Source organism: Natrix helvetica, assembly GCF_964273705.1.
Source record: "Natrix helvetica genome assembly, chromosome: 4".
In the NCBI taxonomy this organism is placed as follows: Eukaryota; Metazoa; Chordata; class Lepidosauria; order Squamata; family Natricidae; genus Natrix; species Natrix helvetica.
This window is the reverse complement of record NC_138550.1, coordinates 94,598,793-94,619,348: the sequence shown is the minus strand read 5'-3', so window position 1 is coordinate 94,619,348 and position 20,556 is coordinate 94,598,793. Positions and strand designations below refer to the sequence as shown.

General features: G+C 34.8%; 1 protein-coding gene across 1 annotated transcript in view; it reads right to left on the bottom strand.

The window, feature by feature from the left end:
* GMDS (GDP-mannose 4,6-dehydratase) overlaps window positions 1-20,556 on the bottom strand; it is a 278,676-nt gene that overhangs the window by 193,220 nt on the left and 64,900 nt on the right. Inside the window, exons 5-6 of the mRNA XM_081951541.1 lie at window positions 6,082-6,274; window positions 4,058-4,162 (exon numbers count right to left, since the gene is read on the bottom strand). Coding sequence (XP_081807667.1) covers window positions 4,058-4,162; window positions 6,082-6,274 — 298 coding nt within the window. The remainder of the gene's footprint in view (window positions 1-4,057; window positions 4,163-6,081; window positions 6,275-20,556) is intronic.

The window sequence follows — 20,556 nt, the reverse complement described above, 5'->3', positions numbered from 1 at the left end:
TGGAGAGATTGCCTAAACAAACAATTTCTTGGGCAATCTCTTCGGTGCCTGATGTTTTTCTCCTTCTTTCAGAGTGGAGAGATTGGATAGGAAAGAATTACAAGAGAGTAAGCAGCACATCATGGGAAATATACTGGCTGATTGCTTAGTGTGCTCATGGGTGATATAAGTTGTAGTGATCTTTAGAAACTTGGATCTACTTGGATTAATCACAACAACTTTTATTTTGCAATCATGACTTCTTCAGAAAAAATTAAAAATCTTAGGAAGAGGAGTTCATACCTACCAGTCCCACATACAATGGATGAATTACACAACTACTATATCTGACTCCAAAGCAACTAAATAATTATGGGCATAAGTGAACTTACTTTATTCTAAAATAACTAATGTAAAAAAATAAACAAAAACTTAGTAATACATTTGCCACATTAGTAAAATTGCTGTAGTGCTGAACCAGATGTTGAATAGATCCAGTTCTTGAGCTTTAAGATTTGATTGACTGATTGTTTATATGCCACCAAGATATTTACAACTTCTACTGACAAAATAGATTTTTTTCCCCATGACAACCTATCCCAAATGTGGTTTTTCAGGACTGCCAACAGTGCAGTCATTGCTACCACTAGTGTAACTGTGCCCCTTATCCTCTTCTTTTCCTTCAACCCCTCCCTGTATTGCAGCCTTTTCAGGAGAGCTAGGTCTTCAGATAACATACTCAAAGTAGGATAAGAGGCAAGAATACCTAATTAAAAGTTTTGTGCGACTATATCACTTGGTAAAGATATTTAGCCTCTTGGTATGCAAGTCCTAAAAACACCCCTTAAAAAGTAATAAGTCATTTTTCGAAGTGAGTCTCTGATCCTGGTTATTTTTATGCTCTCTATACTGAGCTTTATAATAATATAGTTATACTTAGTAAGATACATAAACCCTTTAACTACAATCTCCGATGGTAGCATTCATATTTCTTGCTTTAAATGACATAATATTAACAATTTAAACAATATTAACAATATTATTTAATATAGATTTCATTTATTAAATATCTAATAAATGTTATAGTACATTTAAAAAAATATTTCCCACTCATGAAAGAACTGAAAACGTTCGTTTGAAGCTTTAACAACACTTCTAAACTAACAATCAATTCTGCATAGAGTAATGGAAAAGATTAAATGCTTTCCAGGAAACTACCTTCCTTTTCTACTTTAGGACACTTGAAAAGCTACTTTATGAGCCTTTTAAAATGTTTAATATATGAGAGCTAGCTCTAAAGGTAAAAAAAAAAAAGTAAAAAGAGGCAGTGAAATGCAATTTATTGAAAAACATTCAAGATTTTCTAAGGGAGCATTAAAAAAAATAGAAAAAATGTTCATGTCTATTTATTACATTAAAAAACAAAGAAATTCAAACAGATTCTTTTATATAGTCTAGGAAAATTTCAGTGATAGAGGATTCTCCTAAATATTACCAGAGGGATCATTTAGTATTTTTACGAAGTTCTGATAATGTTTTATGTTCCTGGCAGAGCTGGAAATGATGCCGGATACACAGAAGAGAGAAAAAGGAAAGTCCACTTACATGATAATAAATTTTATTCCCAGTGGATTTCAACATTTTAATTTTAATTTATGTATCTCCAGTAAAGCACAATTATGTGCTATTTCTCATTCATGGAATATAAATATACATTTTCCAAACATTAACTATCACATTTAAAGTAATATTAGAATAGAGAAAAGCTGATATTTTCCACTTGATTCAAACCTTTGGGGGAAAAGTTAACATAAATAGAAACAAACAATTTTATTTAAAAAAATGGCATCTAATAATTATTTATACTTAAATTTTATTAGTAAAATTAAATTATAAAGTGGGGAAAATAATTTTAGTTCTCGAAGAAAAAAAATTGAAGTATTTAAGGTGTTCAAAATGCTTATCATTGTCTCTGACTGATGTATAGTAAGTAACTTCAAGTGATATAAAAAGGGACTCAAAATGAAAAGCTATGCTGGACCTATAGATCTCTGAATTGATCAGTGTTCTGATGATTACCTTTCTTTTTCTGTTGCATACATAAATTAGTGCATACAGAATGGCCAACATTGGTAATGTAGAGATGAACTTGTAACAGATATTCAGAAACTTAAATAATCAAAGAGGGTTGAAGCATTCTGTAAGTCCAGAAAAGGAAGGTACTACTAAGAAGAGATTCACAGTATTTGTCAATTATTAACAATTGAGGAACTCTGATAGCGCAATGGTTAAGTGAAATTGCAGACAAATTCTGCTCACAGTCTGGAGTTTGATCCTGTTGGGGCTCAAGGTTGACTTAGCCTTCCATCCTTCAGAGGTCGGTAAAATGAGGACCCAGATTGTTGGGGGCAATATGCAAATAATGCTGACAGTGTAAACCAGCCAGAGAATGCTGTAAAGTGCTATGGGGAGTATATAAATCTAAATGCTATTGCAATTGTCCCAAATCAATCAGGTCATGTATTGCAATCTATTATTTCAGTCCAATGTGGACTGGAAGATTTTATTTGTTTACTTCCTTCCGAGTCTAGGGCTGAGAGCGTAAGACTGGCCTGTCATATAGTTGTTTCAGCACTGTTTCCAGAATTTAAAAAGTAGATTTTTTCATATTAGCTCTCTTGGCACAAAAGCTTTTTTTAAAAAAAATATTTTAATATTCTAAAAAATCAGAGATACATAGATTTTTCAAAGGGAGTTCATAGTCACAAGAAAAAAATGACATATATATGTATACAAATATAATTATTTGTGGCTATCCATAGTGCATATGACTTTATGTATATGTGCAAGTATATGTGTGCTTGCACATATACATAATATCTGGTTACAGTATTTACTGGAAGTAGTCTCAGAATTAGTCAGAATGTCAAAGATTTATAGATCAAAAGCATCATTGAATACAGATTTCTTTTTTCTTTTCCCAAACCATACCACTCTTTAAAGAAGCAATCTGACCTTAAAATTGTTTCATAGGAAATCCAACTTATTTTCAATTTTAAAAATATCAGAAACCACGCTAAAACACTGTAAAAAAGATACTGATTTAAGATATTTTACACCATTTTAATTAATTTGAAAGCAAAACATACTCCTGTGTGTGTGTGTGTGTGTGTTCATTCTCTTATTTCACTCAGTGATGAAAGTTCTAATGGATCTTTCTTTTTTAATAACTTACAGTCGTACTAATTTCTTTATCAAAAAAGACTGCTTTGAAACTTATAATTCATTGACAAGTAGAATTATTTCTATTTTCCTTTTAAAACGATTGTGCCTGGCTTTCCAGGGATAACTGAGGACATTTAAAAAACCCTGAGAGTGTGTTTCTGATTTCCATCTGTCATTCAAAGTAAAAATAAATGAACAGCAATGAACGATGGTATTTTGATATAACTCTATGAAAGTGGGAAGAATTTGGCATGGAAAAGCAACTTCATTTCATTTTATTTTAACCATTTTAAATGCCCACTCCCAAAATATCAGCTTCTCTCATTTATCTCTTTTCTCATTTATCCTCAAAGACATTTTTAAGAAGTTGAAAAACTTTTATTTATGCCCTCTTTATTCAATATGAATGTTAAGCTAAACCTTGGTTATTTTTTCTATGAACTCATGAACTCTGAGCAAAATAGCACAAGCATTTTGTGACATTAAAAATATACAACCATGATAATGCATCTCTGTAGGATAAGCCAGATGTGATTTCATGATGACAGACATGAATTTTTTCATAGGAATTTTTTAGAATTGAAATGGAAGTCTCAAAATTCTGTTCTTTTAATAGTGCTTTTAGGTTACACAATTTTACGGATGGTGATTTTGTTTTATTGTGATAACTATGAAAGACATCCCATAAATTCTGAACTAATTGCCATCAAACTGTTATATAGTACATTAACCTCAAGGTTACATGTAAAAAGCTCTGATTATAAAGAGTTTTTGAATCTATCAAAAAACAATTAGTTAAACAGAAATGTGTTTCTCTTCAGTAGTAATGGACATTTCTGGATTTGTTCCTTACCTCTCCGGGGACTCTCATGGTTGAAAAGAATACCATTCACAGCAAAGAGATTATAGGCCTCCCTGAAATTTACCACAATCCAATACGCATAGAGTTTGGCTGCCCCTGAAACAATTATTGTAATTATTTACTGAAATGTTTTTTTTTAAATAGCATATTCACTAACATACCAAAAAGAAAAAGCCAATACATATCATTTTTAAATAATTCACTAGAACACTGCTTCTCAGACATGTTTTCAATTACTATTAGCACTAACTGATGTGGAACAGAACATTCACCAAAAAATGTTAGGGGACTTTTCTCATCATGTTCTATCATAGAATATAACTTATATTTAAGCGTTAAACGAGAAACTGGTAGAATTCTTAACCACAGTCAGTTTTGGAAGCCATTTGAAAGCAATGGAATCTTCACTTGAAACAAGGTAAGAGGTATTTAACCTCAGCTGGTCTAAAATTCCAGTTTCTTTTAATGCTGTAATACTTAAAGTCTCTTATAATTCATCACTGATTGCGTGATAGCCATAAAATAAAATAACATCCATTCAAATGATCCAAAAACGTGATCACTTGAATACTATATAGCAGCGATGGCGAACCTTTTTGTAAAGGCGTGTCAAAATTGTCCGTGCATGCTATCGCGCACGTGCCCACACCCACAATTCAATGCACCCCCACGCATGTGTGCAACCCCCCCCCCCACGGGTGGGGGAGTTTTCACCCTCCCCAGGCTCCAGAGGCTTTCCTGAAGCCTGGGGAGGGCAAAAACTGCCTCCCCCAGCCTGCTGGAGCCCCTCTGGAAGCCACAAAAGGATAGTTTCCGAACCTCCAGCTGGCCCGTTGGGCCCCTTTTTCGCCCTCACCAGCCTCCGGAGGCTTTCCTGAAACCTGAGCAGGGCGAACACTGCCTCCCCCGACTCTCTGAAGTCTCTCCAAAAGCCAAAAAAGGATAGTTTCCAAACTTCCGGTTGGCCTGTTGGGCCTGTTTTTTGCCCTCCCCAGGCTCTGGGGGTTTTCCTGAAGCCTGCGGAGGACAAAAACTGGACTCAGCGGGCCAACCGGAAGGCTGAAAATTAGCTGGATGGCATGTGCATGCACGCCGGAGCTGACAGCTCACATGGCAGCAAATATGGCTCCATCATCACGGCCATATAGTTTAGTGATTAAGGTGCTGGCCTAGGTACCAGAAACTGTGAGTTGTAGTCCTCCCTTAGGCATGAAAGTCAGATGGGTGACCTTGGCCTAGTCACATTCTCTCAGCCCAGACAGGGTTATTGTTGTAGGGAAAATAGGAGGTGGGAGGAGCATTAGGTCAGTTGTCGCCCTTGAATTATTTATAAAAAAAATAAATGCAGGAAATAAACAAATTTAAATTTACAATTAAAAACAGAAAAATAATAGTGATATTAGCTCATTTTCAACAATGAATGATACCGCAAAGCATGTAATAAGTAAAGTTTGTGTAATTAAAAAAAAAATTAAGTACCCATACAGTGGCTAGATGCTGTTTATCAATAAACAACAAATATTTTTTTTTACAATTAAAATAATAGTAAGCAGATAAAATAAATGTCTTTCTGTAATTCAAATAATGGCAAGAAGATGAAGGTAATGGATTAAAAATGAAATACATGACTGCACAAAATAGAACTTTTTTGAAAAGAACTTTCTTTTCGCATGCTATATAAAAGCTTTTAAGCTGGCAGCATCTGGACAGTGTTACCTGGCCTTAGAAGCTTGGATAGGAAACCTCCAGTCAAAAATATAATCCAGAAAGGGACAATAGTATACCACTTTTATACTACTGTACAAAGGCTACACAGATTCATGATATCAACAGAAATCAAATTCAACCTGAAGAAGACTTTAACTTTCCAAAGTCCTTCAAAACAAATTGGCTAAATGTTTAAATTACTGCACCAACAAGTAAATGTCTAATATGGATTGTAATCTCACAATCTGTGATATTGCATCCCACTGTAAGAGTTCTTTTGAATCTGTCAAGAAGATTAATACACCTACCATATGGAGATCTGGGATAAAATGGAGTAGTCTCCTTTTGAGGTATTTCTTGCACTTTTCCATAGAGTTCACTTGTTGAGGCTTGATAGAATTTTACAGAGTTTATGAGACCACATGTCTTGATAGCATCTAGCAATCGTAAAGTGCCAATTCCATCAACATCTGCTGTATATTCTGCTAAATCAAATGATATCTGAGGAGATACAAAAAGACAAAAATGCAAAATGAAAAGCAATGCTACCCACGAAGTAGAATTGAAAGCTCAGCCAACTGGAAGGTATATCTTGTGATTTATAGGTATATACAGTAGTCACCTTAAACATGATAACTTTATATCAGGTAATTCTGTCCTTCCAAAAAGTCACTTTATAAAACTCTTTCTTTCATGGATCCCAATTCTCCTTCCTGAGGAAAAAACATGAATATGTGGGGGCTTATCACTATTTTATTGTAAAATACAGATTGCTTTTGTTGTGAATAAGTTTGTTATGGACTGATCTATAATCAACAGAAATTAAAACTATATGAAATCAAATTTTATGATCCAAAACAATATGTAACTGCTGCTATAACTGGAGAAAAAATTACACTTAAATCGTGATTATTATTATTATTAAAAGGACATTGTACCTCTTCTGATTTTCTTATATTCATATGCAAACCAATAATTGTATTTAAGGAATCTAGATGTAAAGAGGATATTATAAATATACAACCTTCTTAAGGTTTCTGCCCTTTTAAATTTATAGCTATTATGTTTCAATAAGACATAAAGTGTCCTCTAACAGTGAGCCTGATTTTGACCCATAGGAAAAAGACCTTATTGCCTTAAGACAGTGGCATCAACCCAAGTACATCAGTCCCAAATCCCAATTCATGCTGCACAGTGTAAGATTTATTTTCTAGAACGTTATGTAACATTGGTAGAAAAAACTGTCTTCATTGACATTCTCACCTCCAAACTCAAGCATTTGATAATATAATGTAAATGTCAGTCACGAACAATCAGGATCACACATAAGTTTCAGTTCAGAAGATTTATGGCTCAAGCGTGTAAATCAGGGTAAATACTAAATTGGTGTTAGACAAAAGTGAATGGAATTCAAGGGGGGCTGGACTTAGAATGTTTGTGGACATGTAATGATTCTAGGCTAAACTCTCTTTTTATTCTGCCCCCAGCTCTGTCTGCTCTTCTGAAGCTGTGATTAACACTCCTTCTATTTAAAAAAATGTTTCAAATTTTAGGCTAGAAATAGAAACGTAAAGCATAAAAAAATTATGTGTATTATAAGGGAGGACCATGTGACACTGAGATGCAATGATACTGATTTCACCTCTTTTCTTCTAGACTTAAATGTTGGCAGGATGCAATAGGAACAAAAGTATTTTTCATCAATAAAACCTTGCAAACTACGGGTTTAAAGTATAAACTAAACAGACAAGGCAGTAAGATATTGGAAATAAATTTTGCATGAAGCTCCCTATTTCCCTCTCATTACAGTGAGGCACATCCTAGGCTGATGGAAATGGAATGCTTGTTTTACTTCAAATCCTCATTCATGGATAGCGGAATCAGCATGTTTAACAATCCGAACATCTCTTACTCTCTGAATGTCTCTCTCTGTAAGCACCTGAGAAAACCCAAAACTTTTTTGAGTACTTTTTTGATATAAGATCACATCAAGGCTATAAATATGCTTTATATTTACATGCTAGTCATGAGCTTTGGCAAGAACCTCCTCTGACAGTTCCAGTGAATGACCTGAAATGTTTCTGGCATTTGTCTTATTTCTGAATCACTACCAGAATCTATATTTCAATGTTTAACAGTAATCATTTCAGAAATAATACGAAAAAATCCAGTGTGATATTTTCTAGAATATAAACTATATCATGATTATAAATCTTTATTGTAACATATTCCTGAATTCAACATAATCCTAAGTATTTTATTGAGAGATAAAGATCACTGATTAACGCAATTAGGCTTACAGTAATAAATTCCTTATTTTATTGCCACAATTAATTAATTTGATTGACAGCATTATAAAGGGGATTGCATTAAAATGTTTTAGAATAATAATAATAATAATAATAATAATAATAATAATAATAATAATAATAATAATAATTTTAACGTTAGGAAAAAGTCAGATTTTTGTAAAATACTTTGCAAAATATGTACATTTATAAAACATATTTGAGTTTTCATTATCTCACCATCTCTACAATGCTGCAGTGCAGCTAGGACAAATAAAATTTGAAATGTAGCACTGCCAACGATTAGTGACATTATAATGCTCTAAAAGTTTTCATACATAGTGAAATCCAGCTGTGCTAAATGCTTTAAACACTTTTTTTTTAAAAAAAAGGCAGGGTGCCTTCCAGAACCACTAAAACGAAGTTCCATAGGGGAGTTGTAAAAGCATAGCCAATTGATTCTGCCTTATAGATATCATGGGAATCAATGACTGTGAATAAAATGTGAATAGAGAAATGTGACCATTTTTTTCTATTTTAACAATTTATAATTAATTTTTATGTGCAGCTCTAAGTGCATTCAACTGAAATATATACTTTTAAATAGGTATGGTAGATAAAAACACACATCCATCAAAACCTTTTTCCTTATTAGGATCAACCAAAAGTCAGGAAAATGTTAAGGCTTTTGAACTCTCCAAAACTCATTCTTTTCAATGTAGTTATGAAATTTTTATTTACAAAGGGAGGGGAAAGGGAAATAAAACAGTAAGGAAAGTTAACATACCTAGAACTACCAATTAATAAATACTATTTCAGAATTATAGCTGGGTTAGAAGCAGAGTACCAGATGGATAAGCAAAACAAATGAAATGAAATATAATAAAATGAAACATGTTTACAGTTTGAATTCCTTCATTTTTAAAAAATATTTGAGGTTCCTCTCTCTGAAAGTGTCATAATGCACATCCTTTATAGCCATTTTACCCCATATATCTGTCGTTGAATGGCATGAAAGTGCTATTCCAGCACATATTAAATAGCAAGCACATATGTGCAGAACATATTAAATAGCAAGCTTTATATATAAGACTTATTTTTTTATATAAATGGGGAAAACGAAGTAGAAATAAATTCTCTAGTTTCCTAAAACCTAGAATTCTAAAAAAAAAAAAAAACCATACAATATATTAACCTTTGTGAAAGTAAATCCCAAATATGAATATCCGTATCTCATTCTCAGCATCTCCTACAACTATTCTGAGCAGGAATGCTGTACTTGAACAGAAACTAAGCATCAATTTAAAAGAATGCAAAATACAGTAATGTGGAGTTAGAGTATTATTTAAGAACAGTCTAAATTAGATTATTATTTTTTAATCATGCCTTTTGTCCAGAAGCGTAAGACATTTCTTCTTCCCATTTTCTCCCCATAATAGTCCTATGAAATAGGTTAGACCCAGAGTGAGTGATTTGCTAAAAGTCATTCATCAAGCTTCTATGGCTGAGGATTGTATTGAACTTGAGTCTCACCTGCCCTAGGCAAAACATTTTTTTAATGAAACCCCCCCCCCCCCCCATATTGGGCATTCAACCAACACAGGTTAATTATGGCGACAGAGTATTTCTCAAATTTAGCTGATAATCTGATAGCTACTTTTTTGGCCACTAAAGGAAATATGATTTTGTCTCATACACCTATTCTTTAGATTGTATGGGTGGCTTACTCAGTGGTCTACATAGTTGATGTTGTAAGCAATTTACAAATGAATCACTAAGATGGAAAGTAGACCTGGTCCTGGAAATGTGGGAGGGATGAACAATCTGTTAAAGGAGGCATTTCATAAAAGATTACTCAATCCTCAAAAGGAAGAAAGTGCCTCAATTTTTCTTGGTATAAGATGTAGTAGAAAGAAACACTATCAGGCTTTCAATAATTTGTTCTGATAACCACAACGATAAAGAACTCCTGAAAACTTTGTTGTTCCTATTACTGTTCAATGTTTGCAGTTATCTTTCAATTACCAACTTTCAATTATCAAATTTCAGGTCACAGGATATAAAATAGCCAGCAATTCAGGTAAGGGGTTAGCAAATAGATGTGTGTGTAAGATACATTTATGAAATCACCAAGGCTCAAAGTTGATTATGCTGAGATTGTTTTTTTAATTTTAAAATTCTGTAGGGCAAGGTGTCTCATCTAATATCTTTATTTGACTGATACGCATCATAGTTTAGTAAGCAATATTAACCATCAGCTATTATAACAGAGATTAGGTTTACCAACTATTCTGATTGTAGGTGCATTTAATGATATGAGTAAAAAATGCCAGCTATTTACAATCATTTAAAAAAATACTGTCGTTCTAAATAAAAATAAAACAAAATCTACAGTTTTCTTCACTAATTGAATTGTTTCTTATGAAATAAAGTATTATATAACAAACAAAAATCTGTTAAAATATTATAATATAAGTAAGATTTTAAAAGATTGTAAGTACTTCCAGGTAACTAAGAGGATTTCTGTTAATCAAAGAACAATGTATTATACCACATGACACTGTTCTTTTTGGCTGCCTTTTCAAAATGAGATTGCCAGGATATCGTACATTGCACTTTTATAAACATGTTGTAATCTGTAGACAAATGCCAAATAGAATTTTCACTTTAAATTGTTTGAAACAGATGTACCAAGCTAAGCACTCAACTAATTCTTTAAAATACACTTAGAAAAAGCAAGCAGAAAAATATTAACAGGTCATTCCTTCCTGAAGAAAAAACAACCAAAAATGACAAAAAGCCCTAAAGTGGAAGAAATTCTTCAGGTCAATAGAATTACGTAAAATTTACATGGACTAAAGAAAAGACTAGCAATTAGTACATCTTCATTGGAAAGGAAGTTTGAATAGAAGAAACTGTAAATAATTATAAAGTGAGATGGGAATATAAAAATGATCCAGGTGGCAAATTAGTTTAAATCTGTCTTTTATATAAAAGTTATGACTTGAAAAAAAGACAGGCAAGATGCCTTCCAACAACTTGGCATTTAGAGTCACCACTGAAAAAGAAACCAAATAAAATGAAACGCAGGCGGAAATGAAGAAGAACAAGATTTTGACTATTCAGAAATCAGCTGCAATATCAGGGATTTTTTTTTTAAAATGCCAAGATCCGGCACTTAAAATTCTATCTTATACTACACAGTGTCTTTAAGGTCCAAATACTACAGGAAATATGTGCTTATCTGTGAAAGCCAGAAAAATAACAAAGGTAAAGGGGGTATTTTCTATTCTTTTGCTGTTCTGCCCCCAACTGTGAAGTGTTTGGCGCTTCCTCTTAGTCCCAGCCATTTCACAGTGCATTTGGCTTTAATCAGGTGGAGGGCAGGAACTCAACATCCTGCAGCCTTGCTCTGATTAAGAGGAGTCAAATTCTACAAATTGGCATATTCTTCCTTTGCTCTTGCTTATTTGATGAATCATTTGTTTTAAAGAATTTCAAAGGAACACTCAAAAGGAGCAGACTAAGATTGTTACTATTTTCAAGTCTATTTATAATACCCCTAAGAAAAGAACGTAGATTATTTTCATTTCAATAAACTAATGTTTCAACATTCTCTTACATTAATGCCACAGAGCAATTATCATGTTGAAAAACCTGCTGACTACCAAAACCACCATTCTATAAAATGTCATAGACTGGATCTTTTTAAAAAAATCAGTATAGAGTAATAAATTAAAAACTGCTTTATTGATACAAGGTCTAATAGCTTCAATGGAGTCCACAGAAGTGCTAGTAATTATTTTTGGAGGGATGATTTATACGGAAGATGCATAAAGAATCACCCCTCCAACTAATTTTTTGAAACAGAATATGTGGTTTAATGGTGGTTCACATGTATTGCATATACTATAGAAAGTGTAAAATAATTCAAGAATTAACTGAATTTTCAGTAATAAAGCTGGAAAACAAATGGAGACACAGGATGTACCAATAGGTATAATTAATTTATCATATATTATTTGTTCTAGCATACACTTAAGCACTGAAATGATTACTTACTTACCTCCCTCCTTCCCTCTTTCTTCTGAAAGGTCCAAATATTTTATTATTTGCAATAGATCAACCTCAGTAAACCTATGGTTAGATTGGCTAGAAATATTTCATCCATTTCATTAAAGCAGTGGTTCTCAACCTGTGGGTTGGGACCCTTTTGGGGGTCAAACAATCCTTTCACAGGGATCGCCCAAGTCCATCGGAAAACATTTATTTTCAATGATCTTAGGAACAGAGACACCAATTTTATGGTTGGGGGTCACCACAACATGAGGAACTGTATTAAAGGGTCGCGGCATTGGGAAGGTTGAGAACCACTGCATTAAAGAATACAGGAAAATGCACAATAAAATTGACAGAAAGCTCGGCACCTGTGGTTACAGTAATTTCTTTCCCCAAATTCAAATCAAGAATATCCCTCCTCAAAAGGAACATCCCCAGAATAGTTTGTATCCAATGGTGTCCACATGTGATTGAAATTTACAAGACACCCTGGACTAGATTTAAGGCACAAGTTTAGCTTCATTACATAAACACTGCAAAGTCTAACTGCAAAGACTGGATGAAGCCCAATAACACGTTCTAAAATAATCAGCATTCTTCCTGTGTGACAAGAGTTATGGAAAACAGATTACCCCACCTCATAGGAATAAACCTTTGTTATTATCCTCCTCTAATCTCCCCTCTTTTCTGGAATCTACTCCATAAAATGATTGCTGACTGAGGGGAAAGATAGTTTAGGAAACGACAGGTCATTTCAGTTACCACAATATGCATTCTCATGTTTAGTGGAAACTGCAACAGAACATACTTAAAGATATGCATTTATACTTTATCTTATAATACAAAAGAACCAGTATTAGAAAGACTGACTACAACAGAATTTATTATACTGTATATCTCCAAATGAATATATTTTCTTCATTAATCATCTTCTTAGTAGACAGTGCAGCTTTTAAAATGATTTGGGAGTGTCTCAGATTTTATGTGAATTGCTACTAATTCAAACAGCCATTTTCTTTTACAGGCTTTTTCTTTCTTTTTCTTTTCTTTTTTGCATGAAGACTGAAAAGTATTTCCATTGCTTTTCAGTCTCATGATGATGAGGAAAATAACATGCTACTTTAACAAGAAAGAGGTGTTTTCTAAAAATATATAATTGTAATACTTGTCATTTGTGCCAAGTAATTTGTTGTGATATAAAATGACAACAAAAATGGCAAAACTGTTTGGAGATGATGTCATTTATAGATTTGTAGAGCAGACTGTATCTGTATACTTCAAGCAGTATGATCCAATGTGTGTCTTGTGTGATTTAATTTCAGGGGCAATAATTAATAATCCATGAGCCATATATGTTGAGCCCCATTTTTGCAGCCCTCTAAGATTAAGCCCCCCAAAAGTCAGCACCAAAAAGTTAAAAATCAACAGTGTTGTTTTTCTGCAGATTTTGAAAGAACTAAGTATGCTTAAGATGTATTTTACTTTTTTAAAACAAATATCAACCTCCACGTTAACATCAAATGCCTTGTGATCACTCTAGCATTAAAATACTTGGGGGGGGGGAAGGGAAAAATTATGACTACAATGTTTTTATTTTAATTAAAGAGAGCTACAGCAATTCTTTACGGACAAAAAACATTTGCACACAAAAATGCAGAGATATAATTTTAAAAAAGGACTCTAACTCTTTTCAAAGTTTAATTACTTTTTCATCAATATAATATAAAAAAGTATACCATGATATGAAATTGATTTCATTGCTAACATTAGGTATTAAAACTCAGAGGAACTAGTAAAAGGGAAAAAATTAAAAATCTATATCATCAAGGCCCATTTAAACTAAATTTATTGAATAACTGAACTGTTATTCTTTGCCATACAGTATTTAGAACTGTGATTTTAGTTCATTTTTTAAAAAGTGTTAAGTAATTGGGCCCACATGTACAGCACAGTGTATACATACTCTAACATGTTTTTATCACAGTATTTTGCATTTTTGTGGGGGAAGATTTGGATTCTCCAAAACATCTAAACAATGTTTAAACTTGTCCATAAAATTATACAATTCTCTGTGTCAAGAAAAAGTACTTACTGTATCACAGCATAAAAGGTGTCAGTTTTATGGGATGAACATGATATGCTTTTTAAATTTCATTCGTATTTATATATACCTGGATATTTTATGTAACTGCATGAAACTGTTAGCTTGGGACAAAGGTCATTTGGAAGGGATGTGCCATTAAGAACTTACAAAAGCTTGCTTCTAACTTCCCTAATATAAGAGGAAGCATCTCTCAGTAAAGGAAGGATGTCCATGTTAAATAAGGAAATGAGTTTGCAGGATGTACACGTTGCTTTCTATTAAGGGCAAGCAATTTCAACAACAATAACAACAAAAGCAATAGAGAATATTTTAGGAACTTAACTACTAATAGCTTAGCTATATAGGTATAAAAGGGTTAAAATTAAATTAAAATTATTTCAGTAAAATTATTTAACCCAATACTGTTGTTTAACTAAATACATTCAATTAACTATTAGTTCACCTTTTCTCTTTCTTTCTCTTTTTCTTCTTCTTCTCTCTCCCCTCTCTTTCTTACTGATACCCACACCCAAAAGGTTCATAGAACCTTATCTATCTGTTCCCAGGAAAAGGTAAGCAACCTGAGGTGATTCCTATATTGAAGACAATGAAACAGTTAGCTTGAACTCTACTTAGGTAGAGTAGGTTGTTTGTGTCCAACAACTACTTAGCAATGAGCAAAGACTGGATATAGAGCAGTCAGATCCCCCCACCCCACCCACTGAGTTCACCTTCACCTGGTGCTAAGCAATTCTTGATCTTCCTTGTTCTTTTCTTTACCATTTTTGCTGTTATTGTAAGTTCTGCCTACAGTGGGCAATTTAAGCTTCATATCTGTTGATCTTCTTTGCTGTAGCTATTATTTGCTGCTTTGTTATATCCAGTGCTTCCTTGATGTTCTTTGTTTCAAAGTGACATTTCTGATCAGGTATTCTTAGAATAGAATAGAATGGAATAGCATAGCATAACATAGAACAGAACAAAATAGAATTCTTTATTGGCCAAGTGTGTTTGGACACAAAAGGAATTTGTCTTTGGTGCATATACTCTCAGTGTACATAAAAAGACATTCATCAAGAATCATAAGGTACAACACTTACTGATAGTCATAGGGTACAAATAAGCAATCAGGAAACAATCAATATCAATATAAATCATAAGGATACAAGCCACATAGTTGCAGTCATGCAGTCTTAAGTGAGAGGAGATGAGTGATAGAACGATAGACTAATAGTAATAGCAATCCAGCCTTAGTGAATGGTTTAACAGTGGTGAGGGAATTATTTGTTTAGCAGAGTGATGGCGTTCGGGAAAAAACTGTTTTTGTGTCTAGTTGTCTTGGTGTACAGTGCTCTATAGTGTCGTTTTGAGGGTAGGAGTTGAAACAATATATGTCCAGGATGCGAGGGGTCTGTAAATATTTTCATGCCCTCTTTTTGACTCGTGCAATGTACAGGTCCTCAATGGAAGGCAGGTTGGTAGTAATTGCTTTTTCTGAAGTCTGTGTCTGTCTTGTTGAGCTGCCAAACCAGGCAGTTATAAAGGTGCAGATGACAGAATCTATAATTCCTCTGTAGAACTCTTATCAGCAGCTCCTTGGGCAGTTTGAACTTCCTGAGTTGGAAAAGATAGAACATTCTTTGTTGTGCTTTTTTGAAGACGTTTCTGATGTTAGGTGTCCATTTTAGGTCTTGAGATAGAATAGAACAATGGTTCTCAACCTTCCTAATGCCACAATCCTTTAATACACTTCATGTTGTGGTGCCCCCCAACCATATTTTTGTCCGTTGCTACTCTACTTTTGCTACTGTTATGAATCATAATGTAGATATTTATATTGGAAGACTGCTATCGTATCACCCTTAAGTCCTTCTTTTCATTCAACCAGACATACCCAGTTCCTGCAACTGTTCTTCATATGTTTGAGCTTCCAGTCCCCTAATCCTCTTGGGTTTCTCTTCTTTGCACTTTTTCTAGTCTCCACATCTTTTTTATAGAGGCAGCCAACATCTTGTCTGCTCCTAAATTTTGGGTCTGAAAAGAATCACATCCTGGAGGCTGGACAACCTCGGCTGCTATACAATCATACACACACATACACAGAGACACACAGTGGCTTTATTCCCACAGCCTCCTTAACTAAGTTGCCTGCAGCTGCATTCACAAACTTGCTTACCCTTCCTGGATGGATCTTCAACCTGGTTTGGGGTTGTTTGCAGGAGTGCTCTTAACCTTGGTGGTGATGGTAAGCTTAACCTTAATTTATTGGACAAAGGTCGTGCATTGTTTATTTTGAATTTTTATTTTTTTAAAAAAAGTTTTTTATTTTCTCTTTCAAGTTCATTCACAAATATACACTCTTATAATTACCATTAATTATATCATTACCATTAATCATTTCTCGTTATTTTCTTACAAATATATAGAATACAGTTTGGGTAACTTTCTTGCCACCCCATTTTATTTTGCAACAACCTTGCTCCTTCTATCTTCTCTACCTCCCTTCTCTGCCTTCTTCTTTCCTCCTCTCCTTCCTCCCTTCTTCCCCTCTCTTTCCTCCCCTCCTCCTCCTTCTTACCCTCTCTCCTACTCTTACTTCCCCTGCTTTGCTTCTTCTGCTTTACCCTTTCTTTCTTTCCCTCCTCCTCCTTCCTTCCTTCTTCTTCCCCTTTCCTCCCCTCCTCCTCTCTCCTCCTCCCTCTTACCCTCTCTCCTACTCTTGATTCCCCTCCTTTACTCCTTCTCCTTTACCCTTTCTTCCTTTCCCTCCTCATCTTTCCTCCTTTCCGTTGTCGCCCTTGCTTATTTACTTTCTCTGATGGGTTCTTGGGCCATTCCGGAGCCCATCCTCAGGGATTTCAAGGAACGCGAGGTAGAGTCTAAACTTTAGAGTTGCGATGGTCTCAGTGACTCCTGTGAAACGGTCGTTCGACCCCAAAAGGGGTCGCGACCCACAAGTTGAGAACCACTGGAATAGAATCTAGAAATTTGGAGGTCTCTACTGTTGATACTATATTGTCTAGTATTGTAAGAGGTGGTAGTATTGTAGGGTTTCTCCTAAAGTCTACCACCATTTCTACCATTTTGGGTGTGTTCAGTTCCAGATTGTTCCGGTTTCACCACAAGGCTAGTTGTTCAAACTCCTGTCCGTATGCGGTTTCAGTGTTGTCTCGATGAGACCAATCACTGTTGTATCATCTGCAAACTTCAGTAGTTTAACAGATGGATTGTCTGAGATGCAGTCATTGGTATATAGAGAGAAGTGAGAGGCATACAGTTGTGGGGGGCTCCTGTGCTAATTATACAGGTATCTGATGTGATTTTGCGTAGCTTAACCTGCTGCTTCCTGCCTGTCAGGAAGCTTATGATCCACTTACAAGTGTGTTCAGGTACCCCTAGCTGTAGTTTAGTTAGAAGAACGTCCAATATGATGGTATTGAATGCTGAACTAAAGTCTACAAAAAGGACCCTTGTGTAGGTCTTTGGAGATTCAAGATGTAGGATGTAGTGCAAAGCCACATTAACAGCATTATCTGTCGATCTATTTGCTCGGTATGCAAATTGCAGGGGGTCTAACAGCGGATCCGTGATGGCTTTCAAATGGGACATCACTAGCATTTCAAAGGTTTTCATAACTACAGATGTTAGAGCAACTGGTCATCTGCCAGTTGTTGATTTCCTTCAGCCTGGGAAGGAGGTTTGCCGTAACAGGTGATATTTTTAGTAGTTTTCCACATGTTTGCTGGTTCATTTGTTGAGAAGTGATCTCTTAGTTTTTCAGAGTAGCTTCTTTTTCCTGCTCTGATCTCCCTTGTTAATACGTTTCTGGCCTGATTGTACAGCATTCTATCACCTCTTCTGTAGGCTTCCTCTTTGGAACAACATAGCTGCTTAAGTTTAGCTGTTAACCAAGGTTTATTGTTACTGTATATTCGCAAGTTCCTGGTTGGTACGCATAGGTCTTCACAGAAGCTGACATATGATGTTACAGTATCTGTGAGTTCATCTAGGTCTGCAAGGGTTTCTTCAAAAATATTCCAGTCAAAGCAAGCCTGTAGCTTTAATTTTGCCTCCTCAGCCCAAGTCCTCACTGATTTAATTCTTGGTTTCGTGGCTTTAAATCTTTGTAAGTAGGTACAAGGTAAATCATGCAATGATCAGAGTGTACCACAGTGGCTTGTGATAAGGAACAATAAGCATCTTTTAGTGTTGTGTAGCAATGGTCTAAAGCAGTGATGGCTAATCTTTTTGTCATCGCATGCCAAAAGCATCGGGTGCACATGACAACACACACGTGTGCCCACACCCACAATGCAATGCATGCATCTCCCCGTGCTCCCCACACACATGCACATGTGACCCCTGCCCCCACTGCATGAACGCGCATCTCCTGCATGCGCTCCCCCCCACATGCATGGCAGAGACCCAAAAATCAGCTGGCTGGAGAGAGGCACACACATATGTACGATGGAGCTGAGCTGGGGCGACGGATCACGTGCCCGCAGAGAGGGCTCTGTGTGCCACCTGTGCCATCATGGGTCTAAAATATTCTTGCCTCTGGTGGGACAATTTACTTGCTGAAAATATTTGGGGAAGCTCTTTCCTTAAGTTACCTATGTTGAAATCTTGGTCTTCTTTCTCTTCAGCTTCTTTCATCTCTTCTAGCTTGCTTGAATCTCATCTTAGAATGCTGATCTTATTTTCCAACTGTTCTTCCATTTTGGTGGCAAACTGTTAAGTTTTTTTTCTTGTTTGTTGATTTTGTATCGAAGATTTATTACAGAAATGTACTTGCTGTAATTCATTTTACTAGGACATCAGGATCCATGGATTTTATTTTAGCTTATTTTCCAAATTCATGTTTTTGGGAAAACAGCCAAATGTATTATTGACCATTGGAATGTACCTAATTCCTCAACACTACTTCAAAATTTTCTAAAACCATCAATTTGTTCTTTATAAATATACCCTCAATACCTGCGCTATTTTTATTAGCACACATTTGAAGCTGAAAACATTAACATTATATTTACAATGATTTTTAAAAAAAATAGAAATAAGCACAAATTATGCTCACATGCTACAGACTTGTGGTTAAACCCAACAGTTACTTTTTAAAAAAACGTTTTCCCTTTCTGTCTCATTTCATGCCCTCAATCAAGTCCTGATATAAATGACAAAAAGGCACACTAAAATTTTAATTCTTTTTATCCATTTTAATCTGCTTTTCTTGCAAAAGTTTGAAAAGCCAGAACTGATGTCACGGTTGTATCCCATAATAAGATAGTGGATAAATCTATGCATATATGGGATAAGGTAGGAGGAAGGAGAAAAAAGAAGAAGAAGAGGGGAACCCTGGAAAATGTTTGAAAGCTGCTTTTGTTAAACAACACTCCCATTCATTTTAAAGAATTGCAGTCTTTGGCTCTTTAGCTAGTTTTCACCACTACAGTCAGCTTATCAAAGCACTTTATCAGTAGCATAGGAATACGGGTTAACCACCTCATTCAGCTTTAATTTCCCAGCTAGCAGTCTGTCACCAAACAGCTGTTTTTTAATATATGCACTATGTGATGCAGAGTTACTGACAAGCACACCATTGTATTAAGGAATTTGCTCACTTTGGGGATTGGTTTGATTTAAATGCTCAGAGAGAATGGAGAAAAACGTTATTTGAAGCTTTAAAAGAAAGTTTCACTGTCACCAAAGCAAACTGCATGTGCATTCAAGCGGTATAGATTTAAAATTCATCACTTGTGGCTAGATTGTAAAACACAAGATATCCTGCATGTGTCCTATTGACTGAGAAATCATCTGGAATTAGCAGTAAACGGTGTAGTAATAACTTGTGAAGTAATAATTTATGGTCCAATATAATCAGTTTGCTAAAGTTTTCCACCATGGCTTTTTTTAATCAGCTATTATCAGTGATTATTTCCCAACAATGTATTCCAATTACATGTATGTTTGTATACATGCATGCATGTGTAATAGTATGTGCCTTTCCATCTATAGGGAACCAAAGACTGCCAACAGTCAAAATAAGAGGAGAGGGGAACTCAATTGAAAACTAAACCATTAAACTCAGTTGAATAGAAGCTAAAAAGCATCTGAAGGCAAAAGGGCTGGTTAAAGAAGGTTTTGACTCATTTTGCCAAATACTTTATAAAATATATAACTGGAGATCTGTTTTAGTGGTTTGTGACAAATTATTAGGACAAATTGTGGCTTGTCTGAAATACAAATTAAGGTTTCCAAATTCTTCCTTGTTATAACGTATTATGATAATGTAAAAATATTGCATTTCAGTTTAACTGTAATTGAAATATTACCCTTAACTTCAGTGTTTCTGC